We start from the raw sequence: 26,227 nt of genomic DNA on the forward strand, positions 1-26,227 counted from the left end.
AAAGAAGTCAGTTGCTCATTTTTTAATTTTCACAACAGTAAAACAACTTGATTACGTGGGGCACTTACCTGCAGCTTCCCAGTATAGATTGAAAGGAAATAATACTCAAAGGAATGTTTGTTTTGACAACAAGTCAGTCACAGAAACACTGGAAAGGTCTCTGAAATGTTGCGATTATTCACTTACTGAATTAGGGAGCAGTTTGCCTTTTTTTCCTTGAATGTGCCAAAACTGAAACACTTCCTACTTTCAATTGCACTCTAGGTGTGTCTTCTGTCTCAAATCTGATTTACCAAAATTCTGGGACAAACAATTAGAAATAACTTGAAGGTAAAATATAGTAATATATATGCTAATAATTCAAATTAAGCTATGTATTTTGTTGAAACTTTATATGGTACTAAATCATCAAACAACTACTTAGGTCTTTAAAAGAAATTACCAAAAAAGCATCTTGGTTATTCTCGGTTCAGCAGAAGTCAAAAGTGATTATAATTAGGAACAGTAAATACTTGAGCATGACTACTCTCAAATACTTGCATTTTATGTTGATGCTCACAATCCAAACAATATATGTGTCTGATGTTCTAACTCACACTAAATGCAATAGTTAAAAAATTAGGTCGGTACAAATGAGCTATATACTTAAAGGATCAATAATATGGTTAATAACTAAGAAGAATCAATTTCTGTTTAAATGCTAGACTTGTATTGTTATTTCTCTGATGACGTGCTACATTACAAACCGCTATCTCCTTCCTCCATGCTTTGAAAATATAAAGTCCTAATATGCACAGAAACTGTTCAGCCAGGAACATCTTAATATTTTCACTTCATATTGAAGTCTACACTTTGCAGTTTATTCTGACTCTTTACCCAGACACAGTGTGAGCAGGTTAGATCATTTGGTTATCTCCAAAGTGATTTTGTTCTATCGCCTCTGCATGTGTACGTACATGAAGTTGACACAGCCCGTCCCTGCAGGTGGAGCAATCCAAACAAAACTGAGGTTTGTAGTCGGGAGATGGCTCACGTGGGATGCAACCACACTGCACATAAACTGGTTTCCAAACTGGTGGTCAGACATAATTCCTAGGAGAAAGACACAGGGGAGACAAACAGTAACATGTGTTAGTGGCTCATTGCAAGGTGCTAACAGACTGAGAAATACATCTGCCATGTGTTTCATCACGGCAACACTGAGTGAAAAAAATTCCAAGAGTATGCCATTGAATAATTAGAATTAATGCCAATCAAAATATTGGAGCTGGCCTTTGCTTGAGCCAAGACTGACTTTGCATTTACTGCAAGGCTCCATGTATTTATGCTATTATTCTTCATGAGGCCAATACCAGAGGAATCATTTGCATTTTTCAAGGAGGAGCTGAATCACAATGTTATTCCATTACCTCATTCACACCCATTACAGATCAAAAAGAAAATAAAACCTGAAAAAAAAACAGCACTCTTTAACTAAGAAAAATGAAGCTTTTAGAGAAAGGTGTTATCTTTTTGTAGATAGTTTTTTCTATTTGCAAAATACAGATGAGCTCTGGGTTCATGAAATCTTCTGATCTGAAATAAAAGCAGCAACCTTCCACAGTTTTATCAGTACACAATCCTTTGATTTTTTTTTTTTTTAAACATGCCTCTAATATATGGATGAATGTAAATGTCATCTCTTAATCCCTCCCTCTGGAATTCACTGCAGTGCATCATTAGACAAAAACCTGTATTTTTTAACATAAAACAATATCTGACAGCAATCTTTTCCCCCTTGGATCCGTTCTGTAGTTTCCTACAAAGCAGTGCAAACTTGGTTGTTTGTTTGACACCCTCTGGCTTAATGTAAGGCAATCTTACTGGAGTGGATCACTACACCTTTAATCCTAGGACATGAAAGAGTAAATGTTGAAACTATTCTTTTAAATGCAGTTATCAGAAGGGAATGCCTTGTGTTTTATTTATTACTTCAAATATTGAACATTCATTTCAGGAAACAGTGACATGGGCTAGAACATTGCTGATAGGATCAAAAGGAAAAGCGAATGGTTGAGGGTATCACCGTGCTCAACAGGGTCACTGGCAGCTGTTAGGTGATTGTGTCTCAAAGCTTATAGTGGCTGGTATTTCTCATATTCACTGGTTGCAATTCAAACAACAGAGAAATAAAACCCACCTCTGCCCCTCAGAATCCTCTACTAGTTTTCGATGGCAATTTTTCTGTAGTGGGAATGCAGCAATTTCTCTTAAGCCCTTACAAATCCAGAGGTGGAAGGAGTTTGCAAGTCAGAGATCAACATCAAGGAGGGGGATGAATCCTTCCTAATTCAAACAAGTGACTCCACCTGGTGCTCCCCAAGGACTGCCATGCCAGCAGCACATTGCAGGGAGGGGTAGCTGTATCACAAATAAACCATTTTGCGTTTTATGGACCAAAAAGCAACATCTGAAATCCCATTCAGGTACTGGTGAGGATCACAGACTATCACTCAAGGTTATAGATGCTACCTATCCTGAGGGCTATGAAATTCTAAACCAGCTTCAATCTGTCGCGGGGAGGAATGAGCCACAGTGAATGTAAGCAATCCATCCCAGGAATGACAGGAAGCAGCAGGTGATGGTAGTGAAGCCTGCATGTTTTTCAAACAATCACAGCCTCCTCACCCAGGGTTTTTTAGTTGGTTCCCCACTGAAAATACACACGAGATTTTCTGCCATTCACACAGTTACAGCTCAAACCCCCAGTGATGCTGAAGCCCATTGCCTCAGGATGGTCACAGAGAAGGTTCAGGCTCCCCTGAGTAGAGACTCTTTTCTGGAGATCAACAGTAGGGAAACCCAGGAATATGGTTTTTTACTGACTGTTCTTTATTGCAAGAGAATAGATGCAGATGAGGTTTGACCACCTCTTGCCATGCTGTACTGCTATTTTAAGTCTTTGTTTGCCTTTCTTGGCTAATTGGGAGGGCTGGAATTAACATCCTCAAAGAAACACACTTGACTGCTGGGCCCAGGCTCACTGCCCCACTCCCACTGCTGAAGTCTATCCAGCAGTGTCCAAAAATATACCAAGAGAGATCCCTCACAGGGTGGGTGCTATTTAAGCAACTGCTTTGCTTTGCTGAGGGTAAAAGGCCGTGCTTCTTTCTCAAAATTGTGGGTCTTGTCCCTCTCTCTTTGAAGTTTGTGCTAAAGCCAGTGACTTCAGTGATGTGGGCTGGTGTCTCTGGGACTGATGAAGAACACCAGCCCTTGCCTGTCATCATTTCTGTTTATACAATGGGAAACAACCAGACTTCACCAGGTTAATTAAATAACAGCAGGTGTCAGGGGAGAAGCAAGAACAGTCCTTCAGTTTGAAGAAATCCCCCTTTCTCCAGAGCCAGCCAAATACAAGGGAGGACAAAGACTGCCCTCCCACATCCCCCAGCTGGGGGATAGGCACACCAGCTTGGGAAATGTGACTGCTCCACTCCTTGGCAGCAACTTGTGAGTTAATGAATTCCCTAGGTTTCAGGCAGTGTACTGCAAAAATGTGTCTAATACATCAAACACGTACAACATCTGTGGAGAATTTCTTTTTCCCTTGATTTACATTTTAAAAAAAAGAACAACTTTGCAGTGACTAGAATAAATTCTAAACAATGAAAAAACCCCAACTCATTCAAAATTTTGTCAGGAAAAAAAGTTAAATACAAGTACAAGCACAGCAATCATTAAAAATGCCAATTTTATAATTTTATCACCATTATCTTGATATTTTATTAATAATTTATTATAATAATTTTTAAAATTAAAACAACACTACTCATCTGCTGGACCTTTCCTGAGTACATCAACTCTATTTAGGAGTTCAGAGTCTTCAGATCATTCATACAATTAACTACTGAAACTTCATTCGCTGAGTGACAGTGATATTATAAAAACTTTTTGATGACTAAATCCGGTTTCCTATCGAAAAGGTGAATGTAAAAATCATAAAGATGAAAAAATGGAGAATGCAGTTGATACTAAGAACTCACTAAATTAAGGATAAAGAAGGTCATTTCCACCTTCTGCTTCCAGTCTTTTTGCAGTCCCTTAGTATGGAAGGCAACTTCTCCCTTCTCCTCCATCCCCTCTCCAAGCTGATTCTCAGACTGAGTATTTGCCCAGTAACAAATCCAAGGACAAATGGGAAACAACATTCTGCTGCAAAAAATTTGAATTAATACAAATCAAGCCTGGTCATTATAGCAGCTCTCAGAACAAAACTGTATTCATGTACCTCAGACAGCTTCAAAGACAGAGTGAGCCTTTGTTTAAGGTGCTTGGCTCAGGTCACTATTGCTCTATAGGTATACCCCTACCTCTGTAGGTATACCAAATTAGTAAATACCAAGTCTAGTATTTACAAACCTAACAATCTTAAGGTAAAATTTTAGGATCTGCCTGTATAAAACTCTATGAACACTTTAGAATATAATCGTTTCCATGTGACTTACTGAATGCTGAAGTGTTCAAAGGTTTGTGAGAGCTACACACCCACAGCTCCAAAATGTGCTACATGCACAGAACATGTTGGCATCTCTCTGAACTCCTTTTGCCTTGGTTTTTACAGCATGTGCTCATCATAATCATGTGTTTCACACATCTGCACCTTCTAGATTCTCCCTCCCCTAAAATTTCTAAGGCTTTAGGAGTCTCAGTATAATCAGTATAACCATTATAACCATTCAAATCCCAAACAAGCTTTCTACCTGCCAATAGCACTGCTAGAAGAGGAACTAGACATACTCAGTCTCTCTCTTGAGGGAACTCAGCAGCTGTTTTTATTGTGTAAACTTTAAAAAAATGTGCTTAGCTCTATGCAATGCACTATGTATAGTCACTGAATCAAGGAACCGAAGAGGTAGATTTCAAGAGATAGAAAAACCCAGGAATAGAGAAAAATTACTGAATGGAAAATCTTAGGCAAAGTCAGATGAGAAATACATAGCTTCAGTCTTTACATGTTAAAATATTTTTTACTGATAATGAGAAACACTTGTAGGGGTGTAGCAGCTAATGCAGGGAAATATTTTGCCTCTTTTATAAGGCAGCATACAGGAAGGTGAGTAAGATGTAAAATGCTGTGTTAAGTGGTCCATAAATGGCCAAATGCAAATGTAGTTCTGAACTCATTACTACTTTCACCTTGTTGTGTAGATTCTCCAAAAGGGAGAACTATAGAGGATTGGAACTATTCTGCCATTTAGGTCCCTGGAAACCAAAGGATGATCTTTGTTAATGGTAGAGCTTGGAAAGCATCTAATGGTGCAGATAAATGCAGAAAGATCCACATATTTTTCTGCTTTTTAAGTCTGAGAAATATGTATCTGTGATATCTCCGACTTACACACAGTAACAACATAATGTTTGGTATTACAACACAACATATCCTCCTTACATATCCTACTTAGAAAACAGTTTTCTAAATCAGAACTTTACACAGGGAGCTGCATGTCAAGGTCCTTGGTAAAACCTTCACTGAGGCTAAGGCTCAACAGAATTTCTGGTACTAAACCAGAGGGTAGGTAGACTACCATTTCCTATTTCTTACATGAATTGATCATGATATTAAAGGAGAGGTTTAATGTTAAATACAGGTATAAAATGAATTACCACATTTTTGCTGCCTCTAAACTGATTATCTGCTATGTGCTTCCATTTTCAAAGCCATGTGTAAGAGACAGCAAAATGTCAAACATAAAATATTGATGAAATACCAAGAACATAAAGCCCTAAGTAACGAAATCACTCCAGGATCTTTGGGAAAGAAATCACTCCTGATTAGTAGATAACAAATTTAAGTCAGTTCCAAATTAGATTTTGCATTATGTAAAAATTAAGTACCTAGTCCTAATTTTCCCTTAGGAAACAGAGCTGGGGACCTACATTCTCCATCCAGGCTGTAGCATCTTAAAGGGTGTTCCACAAATCCACAAGCTAAGCACTGTTCTGGTATTACAAAGCAGGGAGTGATGCAAACAGGACTGTGGCCAAGACACCTCCCATGCTGAATCCCATGCTGAAGTGGCCAAACAGAGCCTGCAACTTGCTTTTCCCATGCAGCACCAGGGACTTGTTCTGTGAGGAAATGTAGAACTGTTCAGTTTTTTCCAAATGGAAAGATGCTAGTAGACACTACATATATTTAATTTAATATTATCTTTTAAAGCAATCACATTGGCAGAGAGCTTATGCCCTCAGTCCCTTCTTCCCAAAAGCACATCCTCTCTTATGAAGTTGCAGATTATTTATGTAGAGAGGTCCCCCACTCTCCTGACTCCTGTAAGACCACATTACTCAGGTGCAGGAAGTGACACAGCTTGGTGGCTACTGACAAGGAGCCTGCCTGGCTTTTCAGTAAAGTCCCTGAAGAACAGGTCTCCAGGACCACTGCAGAACCAAGGTCCCCCTGAAAGTTAAGGGAAAGCCACATGCTTTTCCACATCACTTGAGAAGCAAATTGGAGGTACAGTTGGACAGGTGGCTGGCAAGACCTGAACTCACAGAAAGCCAAGTGCAGGCCCTGAGGACATTTTTAGGTTAAAATCTGAATGAATATAAACACAACGTGCTATTTACAGCTGCTGAAGCTGTCACTTTCAGATCACGTTTTCAGAGGTAGGGACTTCCCTTTGTCTTATGTCTCTTTGGATATTTAAAGGACCTTTTTGATCTGTAAATATGTGTAAAACGAAATACATGTTTTCACTAAATGCTGCAGCCAGTGAAATAATGGTTTGTTTTTAGTTATTGGAAGAATATTTGAGGAATATCCTTAAACTGTTATGAACCACTATCAGGACTCTGCAATGTAAATCTTAAAATTCTGTGGAGAATTAGCGGCAGGAAGAAAATCAAACTGCTATCTGTGGTGCGGTTTGTGTTTGTGGTTTGGTTCTTTTAAAGGTGATTAAGAAAAAAAATCAGTAGTCTGTGTTAAAAAGGACCGTTGGGAGTAAAGAAATATCTGGAGGTGGTAACTCTAATTTCTAAAATGCGAACACAAATGTACAACCGAGAGCTCATGCAGTCTCTGTCCAAGCAAGCCGCCAGCTAAAGATAAATAAATTACCCATGCAAGTTCCTTTCAAAGTGAGTAAAGATGGCCCTAATATATACAATATGGCCCTAAGTGAACTGCACCCACCTAGCTAAAATATGTTGTTGCTGATTGATTTTGGGGGGGGTGATGTAATTTTGCTTCACAGGAAAAACACATCTCATTTGACAGAGTGTAACAGACTGCTAAAGCACTTGGTAACCCTTGTGATCAATTAAAGGTCAGGACGATTTGGTAAATTATTAAACAGGATGAAGAAAGAAAAGACCAGCAACTGTCAGATATATTCTTTCACCCAGAAATATACTACCTTTATCTTTCTTGAAATCATGTATTTCACTATTATTATTATTATTGCTTCATTATTAGATAATAAATCCTTTCAGCATATGCAATGCTGGGGGAAAATACCATCCACATGCTAATAAGAGCAGTAGAAAAAGACCAGATAAATGTATAACATCTTAATAAAATCTGTCACTAGAATCCATCACTCCTTCTGTAATTAGAAGACAACTAGAGCCTGAATACAGCAATCTGATTCTTGGGAAGGTACCATTGTACTGAAGTGACTCACCTTTTGCTCCATATGTAAAATTTAAATGTGGGGGGTTTTATAGTTCTGAAAACAACCATTTATTGCAAGTTCACATTTGAATTACATTAACAAGTAGAGATCCAGGTAGGAAGCAGATCACTTTAGGGTTTTTAGGTTTTTTATGCGTGCACTTTTGAACATTTACTGAAGCAAGACCTTCACTAGAAACACAGATTTGCAGGAATGAAATTCTCATGTACAGATTGTTTAAAATTTGCTCTGAAAGAGAGGATATATTTTTGCTTAATCTCTCTTTTAATGTTCTACTTTAAAGGGATTGTTAATCTAAACTTTTGAGCAGCCTTTTGTTAGAACCCACTTAGGAGTATAATTTAATCTCAAGGATTTACGAGTACTGGTCTCATTAAACCTAACAAGAGTTACATACATGGAAATTGTGGTGCATGAGGAGAAGAATATCCCTTCTTTTGCATAATTCCCCAGAACACTGAATGAGCCCCTTGTGCAATGTGTGATATGGCTGCATGAGTCAGGGGGATGAGGCGTGGTGAGACCTGGGTCTGCAGTGTGTTGGTGGTTTCAGGGTGACCATTATTAGAAGGGATCAGAGGACAATTTACAGCTGAACTCTAAGCGCTCCATAGAGATCAATATGGTACTAAGTTCTCCAAGGCAAGTAGATTTAGTATCAGTAAACAGGAGTCCAGAAGCAATATAAATAGAAAATGCTAATAAGCTACTGTGTTGCTGAAATAAAGAAGAAGAAAAAATCTATTTCCAAAGACTTGAGCCAAAATCTATTTTAAATGTTTTTCTAACAGCCCCAGCATGTTTTATAATAGCAACCTTTGCTTTATAGAAACATGTTAGGGTGATACCTTCATGCCGTACCAGCTTTTCCTAGGTCTATTTTAGCAACATATTTGAGTTTATTCTTTTGAAGAAAAGCAGCTGTCCCTAGTTTGCATTTACTTACTGAGGTTTTTTACTGTTACTCCATTTGGCTGGTGAGTGTCTCATCCGTATAAGCAGCTCTTGTACAACTTCCCAAAAATATTGCATTTTTCTGAGTCTCTCCACTTCAGAAACCTAAATCTATGGCCCTGTAGCCAAACATCACAACACGCTGAGTATGGGCTGAATGGTTTGCCTGGTGACAACACCCCTTCTTGGCTATACTGGTGCTGGTAACACCTCCTGGTACCCTGTTTGTTCTTCTATAGCCTAGCATGACTAATTAGGATAATGGCTTCAAGGTTTTGCCTACAAAAGCCTAAATCTCTCTTTAATTTATTTTAAATGAACTTAATGGTTTCTGGCAGCACTCTGCCTTGTAACGCATTTCCTCTATTTTGATCTTTCCCCTGCAGACGTATTTTGCATTTGCCCACATTGCTGTCACTGCCTCAGTCACTGAAGGATGCACTGCAGTGCCTGGTGTCTTTGTTGCACTTGCACTGTCCCTAATTACTCTTTATGTCTCAGTTGTCAACATTATTGGTGAACTTGGATGCTTTAAAATTGATAGTTTCCTCCAAGGCAAATTAAGTCAGTCAAACCAATCAATAAGGATAACTGTATAATGAAACCAGAGGGACTTCCCTATAAATCCTTCCAGATGGAGTATTTACCATTTACAGACATCCTGTTTTAGAGTGATGTCGTTATGGAAGTTACCCTGTTCTATTCCCCAGTTCCTTATCTCAGATGATGTGAAAGTCAACTTGAAATCATGTATTGGGTTATCCAGGTTTCAACTGGGATAGTGTAATTTTCCTCCTAGTAGCTGGGAGGGTGCTGTGCTTTGGATTTAGTATGAGAACAACGTTGATAACACACTGATGGTTAAGTTGTTACTCAGTAGTGTTGACATTTATGTCACGGAGTTTTCAGTGTCTCGTGCTCTGCCAGCAAGCAGGTGCACAAGAAGTCAGGAGGGAGCATGGCCAGAACACTTGACCCAAACTGGCCAAACTGATATTCCATACTATAGAAAACCAGTATATAAACTGAGGAGAGAGGGCCAGGAGCTGCCAATTTCTGCTCAGGGATGGGCTGGGCATCAGTCGGGTGGTGAGCAATGGTACTGAGCACCACTTGCTTTTTTTTCCCCTTGGGTTTTATTCCTCTCTCTCTTTTCCATTTTAGTTACTATTATTGTAATTATTATTTCAATTGGTAAACTTATTATCTCAACCCACTGGGGGTGGGGAGAGGTTGGGAAGTGAGCGAGTGGCTCACTGTAGTTGGATTCTGGGGTTAAACTACAACAAGAGGCAATTTCCATTCAGAGGACCAGTCCTGGAGGCGCTGCAGGTCTTCTGATCCTCTCCCCAGAGTTGGGCTTATGGCAGCCTCAGCAGTGCCTGCATTAGGGTGAACTGTGTAAGGTCTCCTACAGCCCTACGTCACCTTGCTGGCACACTGAAGTGACCTGTGGCATGGCCAGTCCCACAGCCTCTGGGAGACTTGTGGGATAAGTGTGTCTCACAAAGGCCTTTCCTATCTGCTCAGGAAAGACTGTGTGCAGGCAGGAGCTATGCATCTGTGAGGGAAAAGCCAGCTGAGGTAATGATTATGTATGAAGATTATGACTTTATCTTCATGCATTTATACGAGGCCACCCACTAGAACATGTGCCATTTGTAAACACCAGTTATAGTGTCTGTAACACTTTGATCAGGAGTGAAGACTTTTGCAATTTTTTTAGCAGTTGACATTGGTGACACAGGAACACTGGTTTGCCTTTCTGGGAGTTGAGAAAAGAGTTACAAATTCCTCAGAATTCATAATTATAAAAATAAAAACTGTAGATGAAGCTGCATAATGGGCAACATGGTCATGCTCAGCCTCTGTGAATGACTGAAGGGAGCAAAGAAATTAGCAATCAAGTTGCTGGGAGAGATAAAGAAGAAGTGGGGCTGGAAAAATGGATTTGTGGGTTGAACGGAGAAATTTAACTGAAACTGTCAAACTCCAGGAGTTATTTTTTTGGAAACTATGCTGAAATTCAACACCGCTGGCTAAAATCCACCGGTATCTCTGTCTGGATCAAACTAGTGGTTGAAAGAAGCACAATCCTGTACACCACCTGTATGCTCCACAGATATTCTGATGTATCAGGACAAAACCTGCCAGATATGCCTCATCCATAGCCAAAAATGTATTACATTTACAGCTTTTATAGAGTAGGAAAAAGATCTGGAGGGAGGCCCGACTGCTGACAGTGGTATAAAGGTGTTAGGTCCGGACTAAAGCATTCCTGAGAGGGAGAGCATGTGTTCCTCAGGTTCTATGTACCAGCAGCAGCATGGTGGGATAGAGGGAGCCCAGACGTGACAGCCACTGTGGCTGAGACCAGTGTCAGCCATCAGCACCTCACTGACTCCCAAGGTGATGATACCCTGACCATCAAGTGCCACATAGCTGTCACCAGAAAAATGCATAGGGGAAACAGAAGCAGAAGTTTTGATATTCAGGTGCTCAGTAAAGCTGGAGTTGGGGAAAAAAAAAAAAAAAAAGAAAAATTCCTTTTCTATGCATCTTGAACATCTCTTTTTTCGATTGCTACAGGGCAAAACAAGAAGTTTGGCAGTTGTTCCCTTTCCCTTGTAAAGTGGTCAATAATTTACTTTGCCTTCTGGTTTATCTTAAATAGTGCAATGATTCCACTCTTTGCAATTTCATGCTGCCTCTCCTCCACTGACCACCAATGGAATATAATGTTGAGACCATTACTAAAGAGAAGAGCATCATAGCCAGCAGGGTGAATTTCTGCCCACTGAAGGCAGACCGGCACCCACAAGAAGAAAACTCCTCAGAAAACATACTGCAAGCTAGAAAACATGAACAGCAACAAAACTTTCAGGATACAAAACTTAAATACAAAACGTTACGCATTAAAATACACAGAAATAGTCATAGCCAACAAGTCAGAGGGAGAACAAAATATTTTACTAATTCATTCCCAAATTACTACTTTTAACTCTAATGACAAAAAAAAATCACCCATGAGAAAAAATCTGGTGCACTGCCCCCAGCCATACAGTATATATTAAGACATAGATACAACAGACAGAAAATTGTAACACTGCACTTTTGTTTCCATCTGACAACACACACAGTCAATTGAGAGCCACAAGAAATTTTGCATTTCATTCCTTTGCCGGAAATTTACTTCCAGACAAAACATCAACAATCCTAAATATGCAAAAACGGTTCTGCATCAGATATAAGAAAGTCAAATAAAAGAAAGCTACCAAGAACAGCAACCGTCTTGTAAACTATCAGTCAATGTCAATCGAAACTTTTGGGCAAAAAGACTGCTGTTATTGAAGTCTTTGTCCTCAGAAGAGCACTTTATGACTAAATGGTAGGGGCTAATCTTCTGCAGTCATTTCATGTGCAATATAGGATCTTAATACATAGTTCTGGGAGTGCTGCCATGAAGCTGCCTTTGGGTCAGCACAGCAGCAGGGCTGTGCCCTCCAGAATGGCACACACACTGCTCAGGAGACCTGGTCAAGCTGCAGCCTCCTTTGTGCTCTCATGGGGAAATAAAAATTAAACCAGAAAACAATATTTACATTTGAAGTCTAGTCGTTCACATGACAGCAGCTAATATCACAATGTGTGTGAAAATTAAGCGTGCTACAGAAACAGGGTGCAGGGGACCTCTAATACATGACTTCCCAATCAACTATGGTTGAAAGAAGAAAGCTTTACCCAGAGGTAGGAAAATATGAGGAAAACACCAAACCAATCACCACAGGTAAAGTCTGAGGTTGCATTTCAGGATCTGGGATGGAAATGGGAAAAATATTTGGACTCCAGACGTGGGGGATGAATGTGAGTGGAGCATCCCAGGTGCTGCTGTTGCAGGTCTTTGAACTAGATGTTTGAATTTAATCTTAAAACTTCCTTGCTTCAGTTCCATGAATGAAAACTTAGCTGAAAGCCATCCTTTCCTAGCTGTCACCCCCCACTGTGACTGTAGAAGGATAAATGTTCCAGAATTTTACTGTGGCTTTAAAAGGATTTTAAAAATACACTAAGTCAAAGTAGCACTCGAGGGACTTACACTGGGGAGCAGCAGTCCCATGAATGTATAAAGAGAAGGCTAAAAATATATAGATAAAACATAGCTCTGCTTTTTGACGTGCTAATCTGCCCCTAACAAGAAAAATACCTTGAAGAGCTGCAGTCCTACTGTGAAGTTCCCCCCTTCATTATTGTTTTGCAATAATGAAAACAGTGTGTGTGTCACAAAGGGAGATATTTAACTTTCCATCTCAAGGTCTCAAATACATTTTTTCTTGTTCAAGGCAGATTAGCAGTTCAGGAAATAAGCAGGTTTCCTAATCTACATTATTCTAAGCCCTGCCATGTATGCTATTTGAGGTGTCTTCTTCAGGGACTTCCAGATACTTTGCAGTTGTAACTTTGCTGTCTCACACTGTAATATCAGCTCTTACAAAAATCAGCCCTTCTCCACATGTCCACATTCTCTGATCTGACACTGATGTTTCTCTTGGAAGGCATCTATTGATTTATGAATGGAGTTAGTGCTTCTGAATCTTGTTGCTCATTGATAAACTGATATATAACAGGTTTATTTCTGGTAAACAAATGCTCACCAAATCTGAGTAGATTAGGGAGTTTTTAATTGATCTACAAGTATGGGCCAAACATGCCAGACAGTTTGATCTGGATGAATAGGGGAGTCTAAAGCTGACTAATAGAGAACTATTTAGTGCAATCCCAAATCACCCTTGAGAAAGGATACTGTATTGATTAAACTGCTTCTTGGGTAGATTGAAGCTATGTCATATGAGTGAATCCAAATGGTGACATGGCTGTTCCAGAGTGAGGCTGAAGACAGACAGCACGATGGTGGCCACCTGGGGAAGGTGCTCCACATCCACAAGTGAGCAAAGATATGAAGGGGTGGGAAATGCCTGTGTCCTGCTTCCCCAAAAAGTAGTCATGGTAGAACATCTGCGATCACTAATTGTGGCTATAATGGATCTACGTACTCCATACTCACAATACTCCCTGATCTTTATTTTGCAATTTATCTCAATGAATCACCATATTGCACTCTGAAATAAGTTCCATAATTAGTTTTCCATCAATTTTTCATTTAGATGTTTTGAAATACCAGCACTGCACAACTGGAGCTGCAGGTTGTCCTGGCAACACATCGAAAGATCAAGGGCTGCCAATACTTTGCATATAGTATGTATGGGGATACTATTTTTTTGGGGTGATACATACAGCTCTATGCACTGTGGTGCAAAGTACAGATAGTTCTTTGGAAACTACGTCTAAGCTTAAAATAAATACCCATAGAGAAATAATAATGATGAAAAGAAAAAAAACATCAGTTTGATCTTCCAACTTTTGAATGCTTCTTTTTCCCTTGTTCCTGCTTACGTGATACATTTAAGAGATTCTTTAAAATAGTAAATTCAGGAAATAAAGCATTGTATCACACACAAAAAGCATTTTATCATGCAGAAATACACAGACTTTCACACTGTGTGACAAGCTCAAATCTGTCAAACTCATATCAGCAATTGATACCACTTAAACTAGCTATCTTAAGATAGTTGTTTGGTTATGCTGAAATCACTTCTCTGAATAATTAGATTTCTGTGAGCAGCTCCAAATTACTTTTCAGCTGTTTAAGTTAACTACTGATAAGAATATATAAAGCTGTAAAACTTTTATAAAAACTGAGTAAACATTTGAGGGGTTACAACCCCTGTTAACTCCCAGGGGTATGGTCCAGACCACTTGAACCTGTACTTTAGATGCTTAATGAGTCAGTCCTCACACAGCAAATGATTACATTCCTTTTGAAAACAGCATGGAGAGATAGGCGCCCATGATGGGCTCCACAGAAGGCTACCTATAACTTGTGACCCCTTCAGGTGTACAAAAATTTCAAGCACTCCTTGATAATAAGGATTATGGAGCACAAAAAAAAATAAAATATGCAACATATGAGTCCCTTTAGCTAGCCCTATAATGTAGCTATTTACATGAAAATTAAGGAAAGAAATCTTCTTGCTATCAGGCACCTTTTTTTGTACTATCAAAAAAAAAAAATAAGAGACTTGCTAGGGATCACAGCCTATGAGTTAAAAAAATTCCCAACACTCACAGCAGATGTAGCATTCAGAAAATTTAAATCTTTTTCTAACTAATTCCACTCACTTTGTGCAAATGGCAATTTTTGGAGACACATAATATGGATGGATTATTTTAGGAGAAACAAACCAGTAGGAATAGTAAATTTAATTTACTTTTGAAGTAGGAAAAAAGTAAGATTTACTGAAAAACTTGTCAAAGGAGAACGTTAGGAACAACAAATATGCTGAATTGAAGAGAGGTCACAGAATCACAGAATATGCCAAGTTGGAAGGGACCCAGAAGGATCAATGAGTCCAACTCTTAGCCCTGCACAGGACCACCCCCAAGAGTCACACCACGTGCCTGAGAGCATTGTCCAAACCTTTTTGAAGTGTGTCAGGCTTGCGCTGTGACCACTTCCCTAGGAGCCTGTATTGGTAGATCTCTGAGCAGCACTGGGTGAGGCAGGTTGGTTTTGGTGCTGTCTGGTGTGCTTTGAAATGGTGAACGTAGCAAATGATCAATATAGCAAAGCTGAAAATAATCCTCAAGATAAATACTTCATGAAACAAACAAATCTTTGCTGCTGAAGTGGATTGTTTTATGTGATGTATTGTTCATAAAAATGAACACATGACTGTGTTCAAAGCTGAGCCTGAAATGCCTCAGAGCATCTGGACAAGAAAGAAGTAGTTAAACAGCTACATCTCTACAAGTATGGTTGTAGATATAAGTATGCTTCATATCAGTATAGGTCTTCTTACAGGGAAAATGAATCAGCAAGTACAGTATAAGATAACTTTATCCTGTTAGAATTGGATCTCTGCCAGAAAATATACCAGTTTGATCACAGCTTCCTTCCTGGAGCTCCTGTTGTTCCACCACTACACATTTTTTGTGCATAAAATACATCCTAAAATCCAATACATCATAGAAAACCTTACTTTAGAACTTCTGAGATTTCTGTCCAGATGATATTTCCTGAATTAAAGCCTTTCTTTGGTCAGATGGTCTAAGCAAGAATAGCAGTACTTCTGCTTTGAGGCTTATGTTTTTCCCATGGAGCTTTACTGAGCTATGATACATGTGGTCATGCGGTTCTTCCTTGTAACTGCTCAAAGAAAGAACATCCTATTATTTGCTCCCTTCTGAAGGATCATCAGTGTGATCAGGATTGTGACACATTCATTTAAAAAAGGAGCTATGCCACATATTGCAGTACATTCCAGGAATGGTGACCGTGAATTGAAGGCTGACTTACAAACTTGGATGCATTTTGTAACAAACCGTTAGTTCTACCTCCCCCAAACCCAACATCTGAGTTCTTGAGTTAATTTTTTACAGTTTAATTTAAGCAGCTTCATTTGAACAGTTAGTTCCTCTGTTTTTATGCCTATTTCTCCCTCATTCTAATTGCTTCAGCAAACCTCCTTCCCCTCAACCTCTCCACTGTCCCAATCTTTCTACACTACCTGCTTCCACGCTTTCTGTAGTCCTCAAATATGCCTGTTCAGGTTTTCTCTACAAGTCATCTCTACAATCTTCTTCCTCAAGTAGCTCTCAAATGACAGTCTTAATGACAGGACTGCAGAACAGAGATATTTCACCTTCCTTCTTGAGAAAAAGTGGACCTAAGAAAGTATCAAGCAGCGAATTCCAAGGCAAACCACCAGGGTTCATGAAATCCAGCATAAGCAGTCAGGGTTTTTTCTGTCATCGATCTTCTCAGAATGATAGGCTCACAGAATCCAAGGGCTTCTGTACAATCCTGTCCAGTCCTTAAGTGACTTCTGGAATTAAAATGACCCAAAAAGAATGAAAAATATTCCTTCATTGCAATGTGCCATAACCAAAAGAGCACTTTTCTCTATATTGTTCAGCCATTTGGCTGAAATCTGCAGAATTCCAGTTTGGCTGATGACAATTGTTGATTCCCTTTGTTTCATTCCCATTATTTGAAGGGCATTGTTGTTTTCAGTGTCATCTAAACATAACTGGCCTATGTTGTAATTAAACTTTGATCAAATTTTTAATGGGATCTCAGAGGAAAACAGTATTTTACTAACATGTATTATTCTGCATGTATTAATCAAGCGAATTCTTGTTTGAACTGCCGGAATCTCACATAATAACTACTCTTCTCCATTGTTAATTAGCAGAGTAGAAAAATGATAGAATCTGTTTTCACTGAAATAATACTTTTGTATCCAGAATATTCTGAAACTTTTTGTTTTATTTTTAAACTCTGATTCATTTCGTTTCAGAAGTTTAACCTTTCCTGAGGCACTTTACTTAAAAATACAATATCCCTATATGCAAAAGTAGTCCCAAACAATAACAAAACATACATTTATGGCATTAAGTGCTTGACTCACTTAGGCCAGCTGTCCCTTATAAATTATCATTAAATAGCACTTTCATGAGTATTGTCATGAAATGTAAGTCAGCATTTTCATCAGAAATCTGGAAGATCTGAAATCACCAACTGTGACACGTTCCAATGATATAAACATTGGCCAGCTGGGAACAAATTGTGATTCAGGTTAGTCACATGGAATATGGTAAACAGAGCACTTGGTAAACTGAGTCTACCTTAAAAAAAAAGAGCAAAAGAAAACAGACCCCACCCCTAGACCTCTAGGGACAGGGAAGCTTGCAAAGCAAGGACCTGCAGGGGGAAGAGACTTCACCTGAAGCCTGAGGTGCCCTTGAAGAACCACTTCACTGCAGTTCTGTAGTACTGAAGAAGAAAGACCCAGCACATCAGGAGACATGCTGGAAGTGAGTACTGAAGAAGAAAGACCCAGCACATCAGGAGACATGCTGGAAGTGAGTAAAGCAGCCCCATGTGCTCCCTGTGTAACAACCAGTGCAAGTAAGAAAAGGTGGAGGGTGATACTAGCAGGTGACTCTCCTGAGAGGTACAGGGGCATTCATTTGCGCCCATTGACACTCTGTCTGGCACTGTGGTGAATTAACACATGGTTACAAGACCGGTGCCACAGCCTTGTTCTTCACGAGTAACTGCTCCAGCCACATCACCTAAGTGGCAGAGAGAAAGTCACATTAGAGACCACCTAAGGAACCTGAAGGTGCACAAGTCCATGGGACCTGATGAGACATATCCACAACTCCTGATAAAACTGGCAGATGAAGATGCTCATGAAGTTCAGCAAACTCAAGTGCAAGGTCCTGCACCTGCATCAAGGCATTCCCAAGCACAAATACAGACTGCATAGAGAATGGATTGAGAGCACCCTTGAGGAGAAAGACTTTGGGGTGCTGGTGGATGAGAATCTCAACATGACCCTGCAGTGTATGCTCACAGCCCAGAAAAGCGACTGGGTGCTGGGCTGCATCAAAAGAAACTTGTCCAGCAGGCTGAGGGAGGTGATTTTGCCCCTCTGCTCCACTCTGGTGAGACAGCACCTGGAGTACGGTGTCCAGCTATGGGGCTCCCAACAGAAGAACAATATGCATCTGCTGGAGTCCAGAGGAAGCTGCAAAAATTATTAATTAGAGAAATGGAACACAGTTGGGATTGTTTACCCTGGAGAAGAGGCTCCAGGGAGACCTTCCAGTACCTAAAGGGGGCCTACAAAAGAGATGGAGAGGAATTTTTTACAAGGACAAGTAGTGATAGGACAAGGGGGAATGGCTTCAAACTGACACAGAGCACATTTAGATTAGATGTGAGACACTCTAACAGGTTGCCCAGAGAAGTTGTGGATGTCCCATCCCTGGAAGTGTTCAAGGGCAGGATGGGGTTTTGAGCAACCTGGTCTAGTGGAAGATGTCCCTGCCTGTGGCTGGGGGTTTGGATCTAGATGGCCTTTAGAGTCCCTTTCCAACTCAAACCATTCTATGATTCTATAAAATAAGGCTACTAGAATACATATTGCTGGGGTTCACATGCGGCTCACATTTTTAGAAGGAAGCTGAAAATTGCCAAAGTCTAGAAAAAAACCCTAATCTACCTTATACCTTTTTCATAGATATAGAAATGATTCCTTACACCAAAAAATTAATGTTCAGTCTCTATAGGTTATAGCTTCTTTCTTCTGAAATTAATAAGTGACTTGGTTTCAGTAAGATAAGTTATCCTAACATGAATAAAATATCCCCAATACAGACTATAAGACACATCACTTAAGACACAGCAAGAAACAGCTCCTGGAAGCTCAAAGGACACACATCAAAATTAGAAATTAAGCACATTTTTAAACAGAGTAGGATTAATTGGGAAAAGAACTATACAAAGCAGATTCTTTACTTCTTGTAGAACATGTAAGGTCGTGCACTTTAGATAATAACAAGAATACTTTCAGCTATAAGCTAGAAATGACTGAGGAGAAAGCTCATTCCATGTTGGTCGATGTTTGACAATGAGCTACCAATTTGAAAAAAGGCAAACACTTCCCTAGAATGTATCAGCTCAATTATTTCTAGTAACGATGGGGGAAGTATTAGTACAGTGCTGGTAAAGTATTACTAAGACATCACTTCGTTTATTATGTATAATTATGAACGCTTGTGTTCAAAAAAGATTAACTTGGGCTGGAGCAGCTGCAGAGAAGGACTACTAGGATGATGAGAAGAATGTAAAATGTGTCACAAAAGGAGACAGAAAGAGCTTTTCCTGTTTAGAGAGAGGATAACTGCTATCACTAAATATCACGGGGTTGTTAAGGAGCTGTTTAAGCCAAAGGACAACCATATTATAAGAACAAAAGGTTTTAACTTGAATAAATTTACTCTAATTTAGATGCTTTTTAATCACTAGGCAAATGAAGCATTGAAACAATTTTGCAGTAGGAATTTAGGAGAAAAATCACTATAACCAGCTTTAAGATGGAGCTTAAATCCACAGACATTCAAGATGCAGCATCATTGTTGTGTCTTCTGCAGCACCAGGGACCAGAGCCAAACTGAAAGGTTCCCTCCTGGGGATGGTTCACTGGCACCACAGAGGTCAGGTGTCAAAATGGGCCAAACCTCCCCAAACTGCAGAGCCTGCTGAAAATAGCCTCGAGCTTAAATTGTGATCAAGCCCTGAGGTTGATACCTTGATAATTCATCTTCTCTTAAGGGAAAGAAAATTAAATCTGCTTACAGTTTCCAGGCTTTCTCCTAATGTCAGACATCCATTTTAAAAAACTTGTACTAATCACAGAATCACAAAATATGCTGTGTTGGAAGGGACCCACGGGGATCATCTAGTCGAGCTCTTAACCCTGCACAGGACCATCCCCATAATCATTCATTTATTTTTTCCAAAGCAATGCTCAAATTACACTGAAAATGACATAGTTAAGCAAATTTGCACCAATGTGCCTATACAAATAGGTAGTATTTAGATCATGCTGCCAAAAATAAGTGTTACCTGGATATCAGATGAGTATTCACTGTTTCTCTTGTACTTTATGTGAGTAGGAATCACTGCTTCTGCCACAAAGTCAAGTTAGTATTTATTAACAGTAGTTCAACTTAATGTTGTCTGACTTGTTTAAATAAATGCTGCTGCAGGTATCTTTTCTTTTTGCTTATGAAGCAATGAAGCAGTGCTTTAATAAAAATCTAGCTGCAGTATGGTCATATATTTTCTTCTCAACCCCTCCTGTTTTTCATAAAAGGTCATTTCATTACATTGGTTTCCTGAAATGCTTCAGATTTATTATTTGTCTTCAGGGCACGAAAAATACAAAATCTGCTTATGAAGACTCTAAGCTATTTTGCCTTGATTAGAATAATTTTTAAAGTACTTATATCTTCCTACTATGCTATCAGTTTTTGCTTTCTTGAATGCCATCACTGCTCTAATTAGATTGACAGTTTCTCACTTTGATATTCTGAAAACTGTAGGACTGTATTTTAAAAAAGCCCACTTCAATAAACAAATAAAATGGATGGAGATTTAAAGTGCAAGTTCCTCTGTGTTTAGAATTATTACTAAGTCTTCATGAATTTAGTTTTAATTCACAAATATTACTACTACTAATAATAATTCAAAAATAATAATAATTCACATGAACAAGGCTTCTTGTTCATGTGAAATTAGAAACAAGGTTTCTTGTTCATGTGGCTTGTACAACTCATAAAGCCATGCCTTCAATTATTTCCTTTGAAAATATCCACTTGACTGTGTCCCATTTTTAACGACTCCAGAGTTCACGTTTTTTCCTCTGGTGCAACTAGTTGCCTTCAAGATGTTTGGGGTTTTGGTTTTTGTGTGACAAATAAAGTAGTGGGAATATGGTCCATTTTCTTTTACTAGTAAAACAAGGAGGTAATTTTTTCAATTAAGAAAGACAATGAAAATAAAGACAAGACAGAATCTTTTGTTAGACTGTGATTCATGAAAGTGAGCACTACTTGAGTGAGGTTTTAAATGTTTTCATATTTGGGAGGGATTTTTTAAATAACTGGCATTGTTTTTGAAGATAATTTATATTTCATTTTATTTATCTGTAATGAAAGATCTAGTATAAGCACAGAAGCTCAAAATAAAGCAAGCCTCAAGATTACAATAGGTAGTACTCAAGAACCAAGACCCTCTCATAACCGGTCAGCAGATGCCTCTGTTGGAAATTGCAAATCAATTCAGTTCAAAATTAAATGCTTTTTGAGTCATTCCCTACAGACTGGAATTCAGCCTTTAAATACACATGAGAAACCATCAAATGTGAGTCAACAAAACAATGCATGAAAAGCCACTTGTCCTGGCGGGACTCTTCTACACCAGCTTTTGAGAAAGCACTTCAGAGGGTTTGCAATAGCACAAATTCCACAGCCAGCATAAAACCAGACTGTGTTAACAGTAACCTTTCCTCCTTTTTCTTACCCTGTGCCAACAATATGACATTAAATACAATTTCACTTAAATAAATTCACTAATTAAATAAAAAAAAGTTGCTTCCTGTAATTTCAAAGCTATGTTTAAAGGAAACCGTAGATGCGCTTTAGCTACTCCCAAGGCTGAAGCATGAAGTTGTTTGTTACCAAAACTGGACAATACCCTGAGTTTCTGAAGGAGAGAGCCAGGGTGAGACTCAGTGCAGGTGGAGACAATGTAGAAGTGCCTGTGCATGACTAAAGGGTTTTGGCTCCTCGTGGATGATGGAGGTCGGATCAGCCCATGGCATGGGACGCGTGTCCACCTTAGGACATTAAATCCCTGCATGTCACCAGCTGTATCCACCACACAGTGATGTCTAGTACCATCCAAGATGCTTGAGGTATCCAGAAGATACAAGACCTGAGGGGTTTCCTGTTCTCCTCTGGCAGGTGCTAGAAACAGGGTGATGGCATAGGGAATCTCCACTTGCTGCAGGTATATGGGTATGAATGGTTGAATCTGAGACCCAGCCTGACCATAAGGGGGCCGTAGTGGATATTCCTACTCTGAGATATCTGAATGCACATCCTGGCCCAACTGACATTTTAAAATCTCTTTAGGGTGACATTTTTGCTTGGGACTGTAATTAGTCAGTATCTGCCTTCCTAAAGACAAGGATAGAAGGTGAAAAATCAGGAATTCATACAAGCCCCAACTCTTTCTTCTGCAAATAGTTTATGTCAGAAGACAAAATTCTGTATTTCCTTCTTAAATGGAAATATCTGTAATTCAATTATTGCTTTACACTCAAAACTGAGTTGGAAGTATACCAAAATTCCCTAGGTCATTTTTCATAAATACACAATTTAAATTTCCATATTTTACTGACAAATGTCAATGTTGTAAAGCTCAGTCATAAAAAGCCAAACAAAATTAACTAGCTAAGAGCTAACCTTATCTTGTGCTCACGGAAGGGACAGGAAGGGCTCTTAACCAGCATGTGAGTTTTGTGAGCATTTTACTTAAAGGGCAAACACCACAGTCCATTCCTTCTGATCAGTTTGTAAATTCATGCTTTGGATATTAACTCAAGTAATTAATCAACCCCCAGTATCAACACAGGCTGGAAGATGAACAGATCTAGAACAGCCCTGATGAGAAAGACTTGGGGGTGCTGGTGGATGAGAGGCTGGACATGACCCAGCAAGTGCAATTGCACCCCAGAAAGCCGGTTGTGTCCTGGGCTGTATCAAAAGCAGCGTGGGCAGCATATCAAGGAGGTAGGGGATTCTGTCCCTCTGCTCTGCTCTCATGACACCCCACCTGGAGCACCGTGTTCAGCTCTGGGGTCTCCAGCACAGGAAGGACTTCAACCTATTGGAATGAGTCTGGAGAAGGGCCACCAAGATCATTTGAGGAATGGAGCATCTCTCCTATGAAGACAGGCTGACAGAGCTGGGGCTGTTCAACCTGGGGAAGAGAAGGCTCTGGGAGATCTTATGGCAGCATTCCAGCACCTAAAGGGAACCTACATGAAAGATGGAGGGAGACTACAAGAGCATGTAGTGACAGGATACGGAGGAATGGCTTTAAGCTGAAGGAGAGTAGGTTTAAATTAGATATTAGGAAGAAATTATTTACTGTGAGGGTGGTGAGACACTGAAACTGGTTGCCCAGAGAAGCTGTGAATGTCCCATCCCTGGAAATGTTCGAGACAGGTTGAACACTTGCTCAGGGGCTCTGAGCAACCTGGTCTAGTGAAAGGTGTCCCTGCCCATGACAGCGGCAGTGGAACTAGAAGATCTTTAGGGTCCCTTCCAACTCAGGCCATTCTACGATGATAAATTTACCAGATAGGAGCCCTCGGCTATGGGCCAGAGATACCACACCACCAACTTCTCTGTATTAAATGTCTAATATTCTTATAACCAACATGAAGCAGACAACTTTTTTCCTGTCAACGATTGCACGTTTCTAACAAACTTTATACATGTCTTATGATGACAGTTTAGAGCTTAAAAGCTAGATTTCTAAGGAACACCCCAATCAATTAAATTTAAAATGCTCCATATGCTATTAAATCAAAATCCTCCATAGCAAATGTTCTACTTTACAAAGTCCCTCAGTCTCCATGAACCAATCTATCCAGCCCTATAAGTTCCCCGAATCTACGTTTTTTATCTCTAAAGTGCTCATGACAATACCTTGCCATAACTGAATATGATAGATGTCTTTCAAAATTCCTCTGGATGAACAGCAGCTAGTATCAGAAAATTGCATCCTCAGAATTATTTTGCACCTCAGTCTGTCCTTGGAAACTGGGGCACCTGAAAGCATTGATGTATGTGAATGTCTGAGCCAGCCAGCCAAATTCTCCAAGTTACACACAGCAGAACAGAAGCCTCTAATGAAAGAATGCTCAGAAATAGGTTAAAGAGATCCACTTAGGAGCAAAGCACAGAAGAAAACCTTAAACATTCCTGGTTTTAAAAATGTCAAAAAATCCGTAATTTAATTACTAAAAAATGTTTCCAGGATAGAAAATGTTCTTGAATTTTACATATCCTGCTCAGCATATATCAGTGGAGGACAAATAAACATTTATTTGTTTCATGCTAAGCAAAAGTCCTTTAGATTATCACATTTATTTGATACATTCTTCAGAGCAAATATTTACTCAAACTTCCATTAGAACTAGCACACACCTCTTTGATAATCTCAGGGAAAACTGCAGCTAAAGCACATCCAAGTTTATTTTGGTTGAACTCTTGGCAGATTATGACTAAAGACTTTTTAAAGAGTCCATTACATCTTTGCCCTCCTTAAGCAAAGGTTATCACAAAGCTGCCTCTTTGAGTGAATTATGACCACTGGGTGGTCACTAGTGTCTGTGATATTACTTATTATATGTTCAGTGATAAATTTAAATCAGTAGTTAACAGGAGAAATCTCTACCAAGACCTTCATTATGGAATCTAAAAATAGAAAAATTTCATTTACAGGGAGAAAATTATGAGCTTAATGTATATATGTGCTGAGCAAGCAGATGGAATATTCCAACAAATTCACTATTCACATAAAAATTAAAAATTTAAACTTAATCCTTCTAAAAATTAAAACTTGAAGGATGAAACAGCTCTTAAAGATTATTTTTTTAATCTAGACATCGTTAATGCTCATATTCTTCATGTTAACAGCTAATGCTGTCAGCATTTATTGATTCAGCCATCTAATAATTACATCATCCTTCCAGTATGTCAGAGAATGTCAAGGTGACTGTGATGCCATATGACTGCAGTATGACTCCAGTGTCACAAAATATTTGTGTCACTAGTTTATCCAGAAACAGACATATAGCAAACCTCACAGTGTTAGAGGAGCAAAATACTGACTTTATTAATTATCTGCTATGTAAAATGTTTCAACACTTGCTGTAATGCTGCCAAAACAGCCTTGTCAAGTAATTGCTTAAACAGTTTTATTTCAATAAAATAGAGCTTAATAAGGGTTCTTTGGCCCAAATCGCATCTTCCCAAAACACCACAAGATTTTTCAACATTCAGCAATTCTATTTGATTTTAACTGCAGAGAAGGGGAGCGAGAGGTTGTCAGAAACCAACCAACTAACCAACCAAAAAAAACAACCAAAGAAACCCAACAAAACATCTGATAAAGATGCAACCACACCAATCATTCCCTACAAACAGCAGTTGCCTTCCACTGGTATATTCCTGAAAACTGAGATATTCGTTTTAGCAGACCTGAAGCAGATTTTTCTTGTAAACCATCTCTGAAAACATCTCTGATTATCAGTCACAACACTGATAACAGACAAGCAAACAGAGAAATCAACTGGTAGGACAGGTGATGATCAGGATTTAACAGAGGGCTCTTAGGCTCCATTTTGCCCTAAGCCTGAATTTTCACCACATATAATCAACTCCAAAATATAATGAATTGGCAGATATGGGGGAAGCAGCCTGATCACAACATTTGCTTGTCATAATATGCCAGAAATTAGTTTACAAACTTGTCTTCAAAATTACAATAATAACCGTTTCCCAACATCATTTCACATTTGCAAGGGGCTTCAACGCATCTTAACTGATGAAGTCCAAGAGCCCAGCCCAGTAATTTCAGCTTGAATGTGCTATCACCTCCTGATAAATACAAAATGCAGGGAAAATAATAGGCCTGGCACAACAGGAAAGTCGGGAGAAGGGGCCCTGACTGACTGTCACAGCACAACACATGACAATCAGGCATCACAGACACAGGCTTGGGACGAGAAGCTACATGGGCAGGCACACTGGCAGGGTGACGGTCATGCAGCCTTGGGAACATTTGCTTAATATATTCTCGAGGCATACACACACAGAATGCAGTTTTAAGATGGCCCTGAATTTCTAGGTGATGGCCCTTTTTCCCCTGCTTTGTTGAAGTTACCTCTGTTACAAGTTACCATGCAACTGCAGCCTGTCAATACAGTTGAATGTAGCTCTCAAAGCATAATGGCAGCATCTTTCAGAGGGGAAAGTATTTTGTTATTGCTAGGGCAATCAATGAAGGCTTAATTCATTTTTCCTTGACTTTTATGCACTAT

The 26,227-nt window shown here is 39.3% G+C and overlaps 1 protein-coding gene across 2 annotated transcripts in view; it reads right to left on the bottom strand.

Annotated features, from left to right (window-relative positions):
• Window positions 1–26,227, bottom strand: part of RELN (reelin) — a 283,103-nt gene that overhangs the window by 202,015 nt on the left and 54,861 nt on the right. For both annotated transcript variants that reach the window (XM_050323631.1, XM_050323630.1), the window contains exon 3: window positions 957–1,092. In XM_050323631.1, coding sequence (XP_050179588.1) covers window positions 957–1,092 — 136 coding nt within the window. The remainder of the gene's footprint in view (window positions 1–956; window positions 1,093–26,227) is intronic.

This window comes from Myiozetetes cayanensis, unplaced genomic scaffold, assembly GCF_022539395.1.
Source record: "Myiozetetes cayanensis isolate MyiCay16 unplaced genomic scaffold, myiCay2020 scf3, whole genome shotgun sequence".
Classification (NCBI taxonomy): Eukaryota; Metazoa; Chordata; class Aves; order Passeriformes; family Tyrannidae; genus Myiozetetes; species Myiozetetes cayanensis.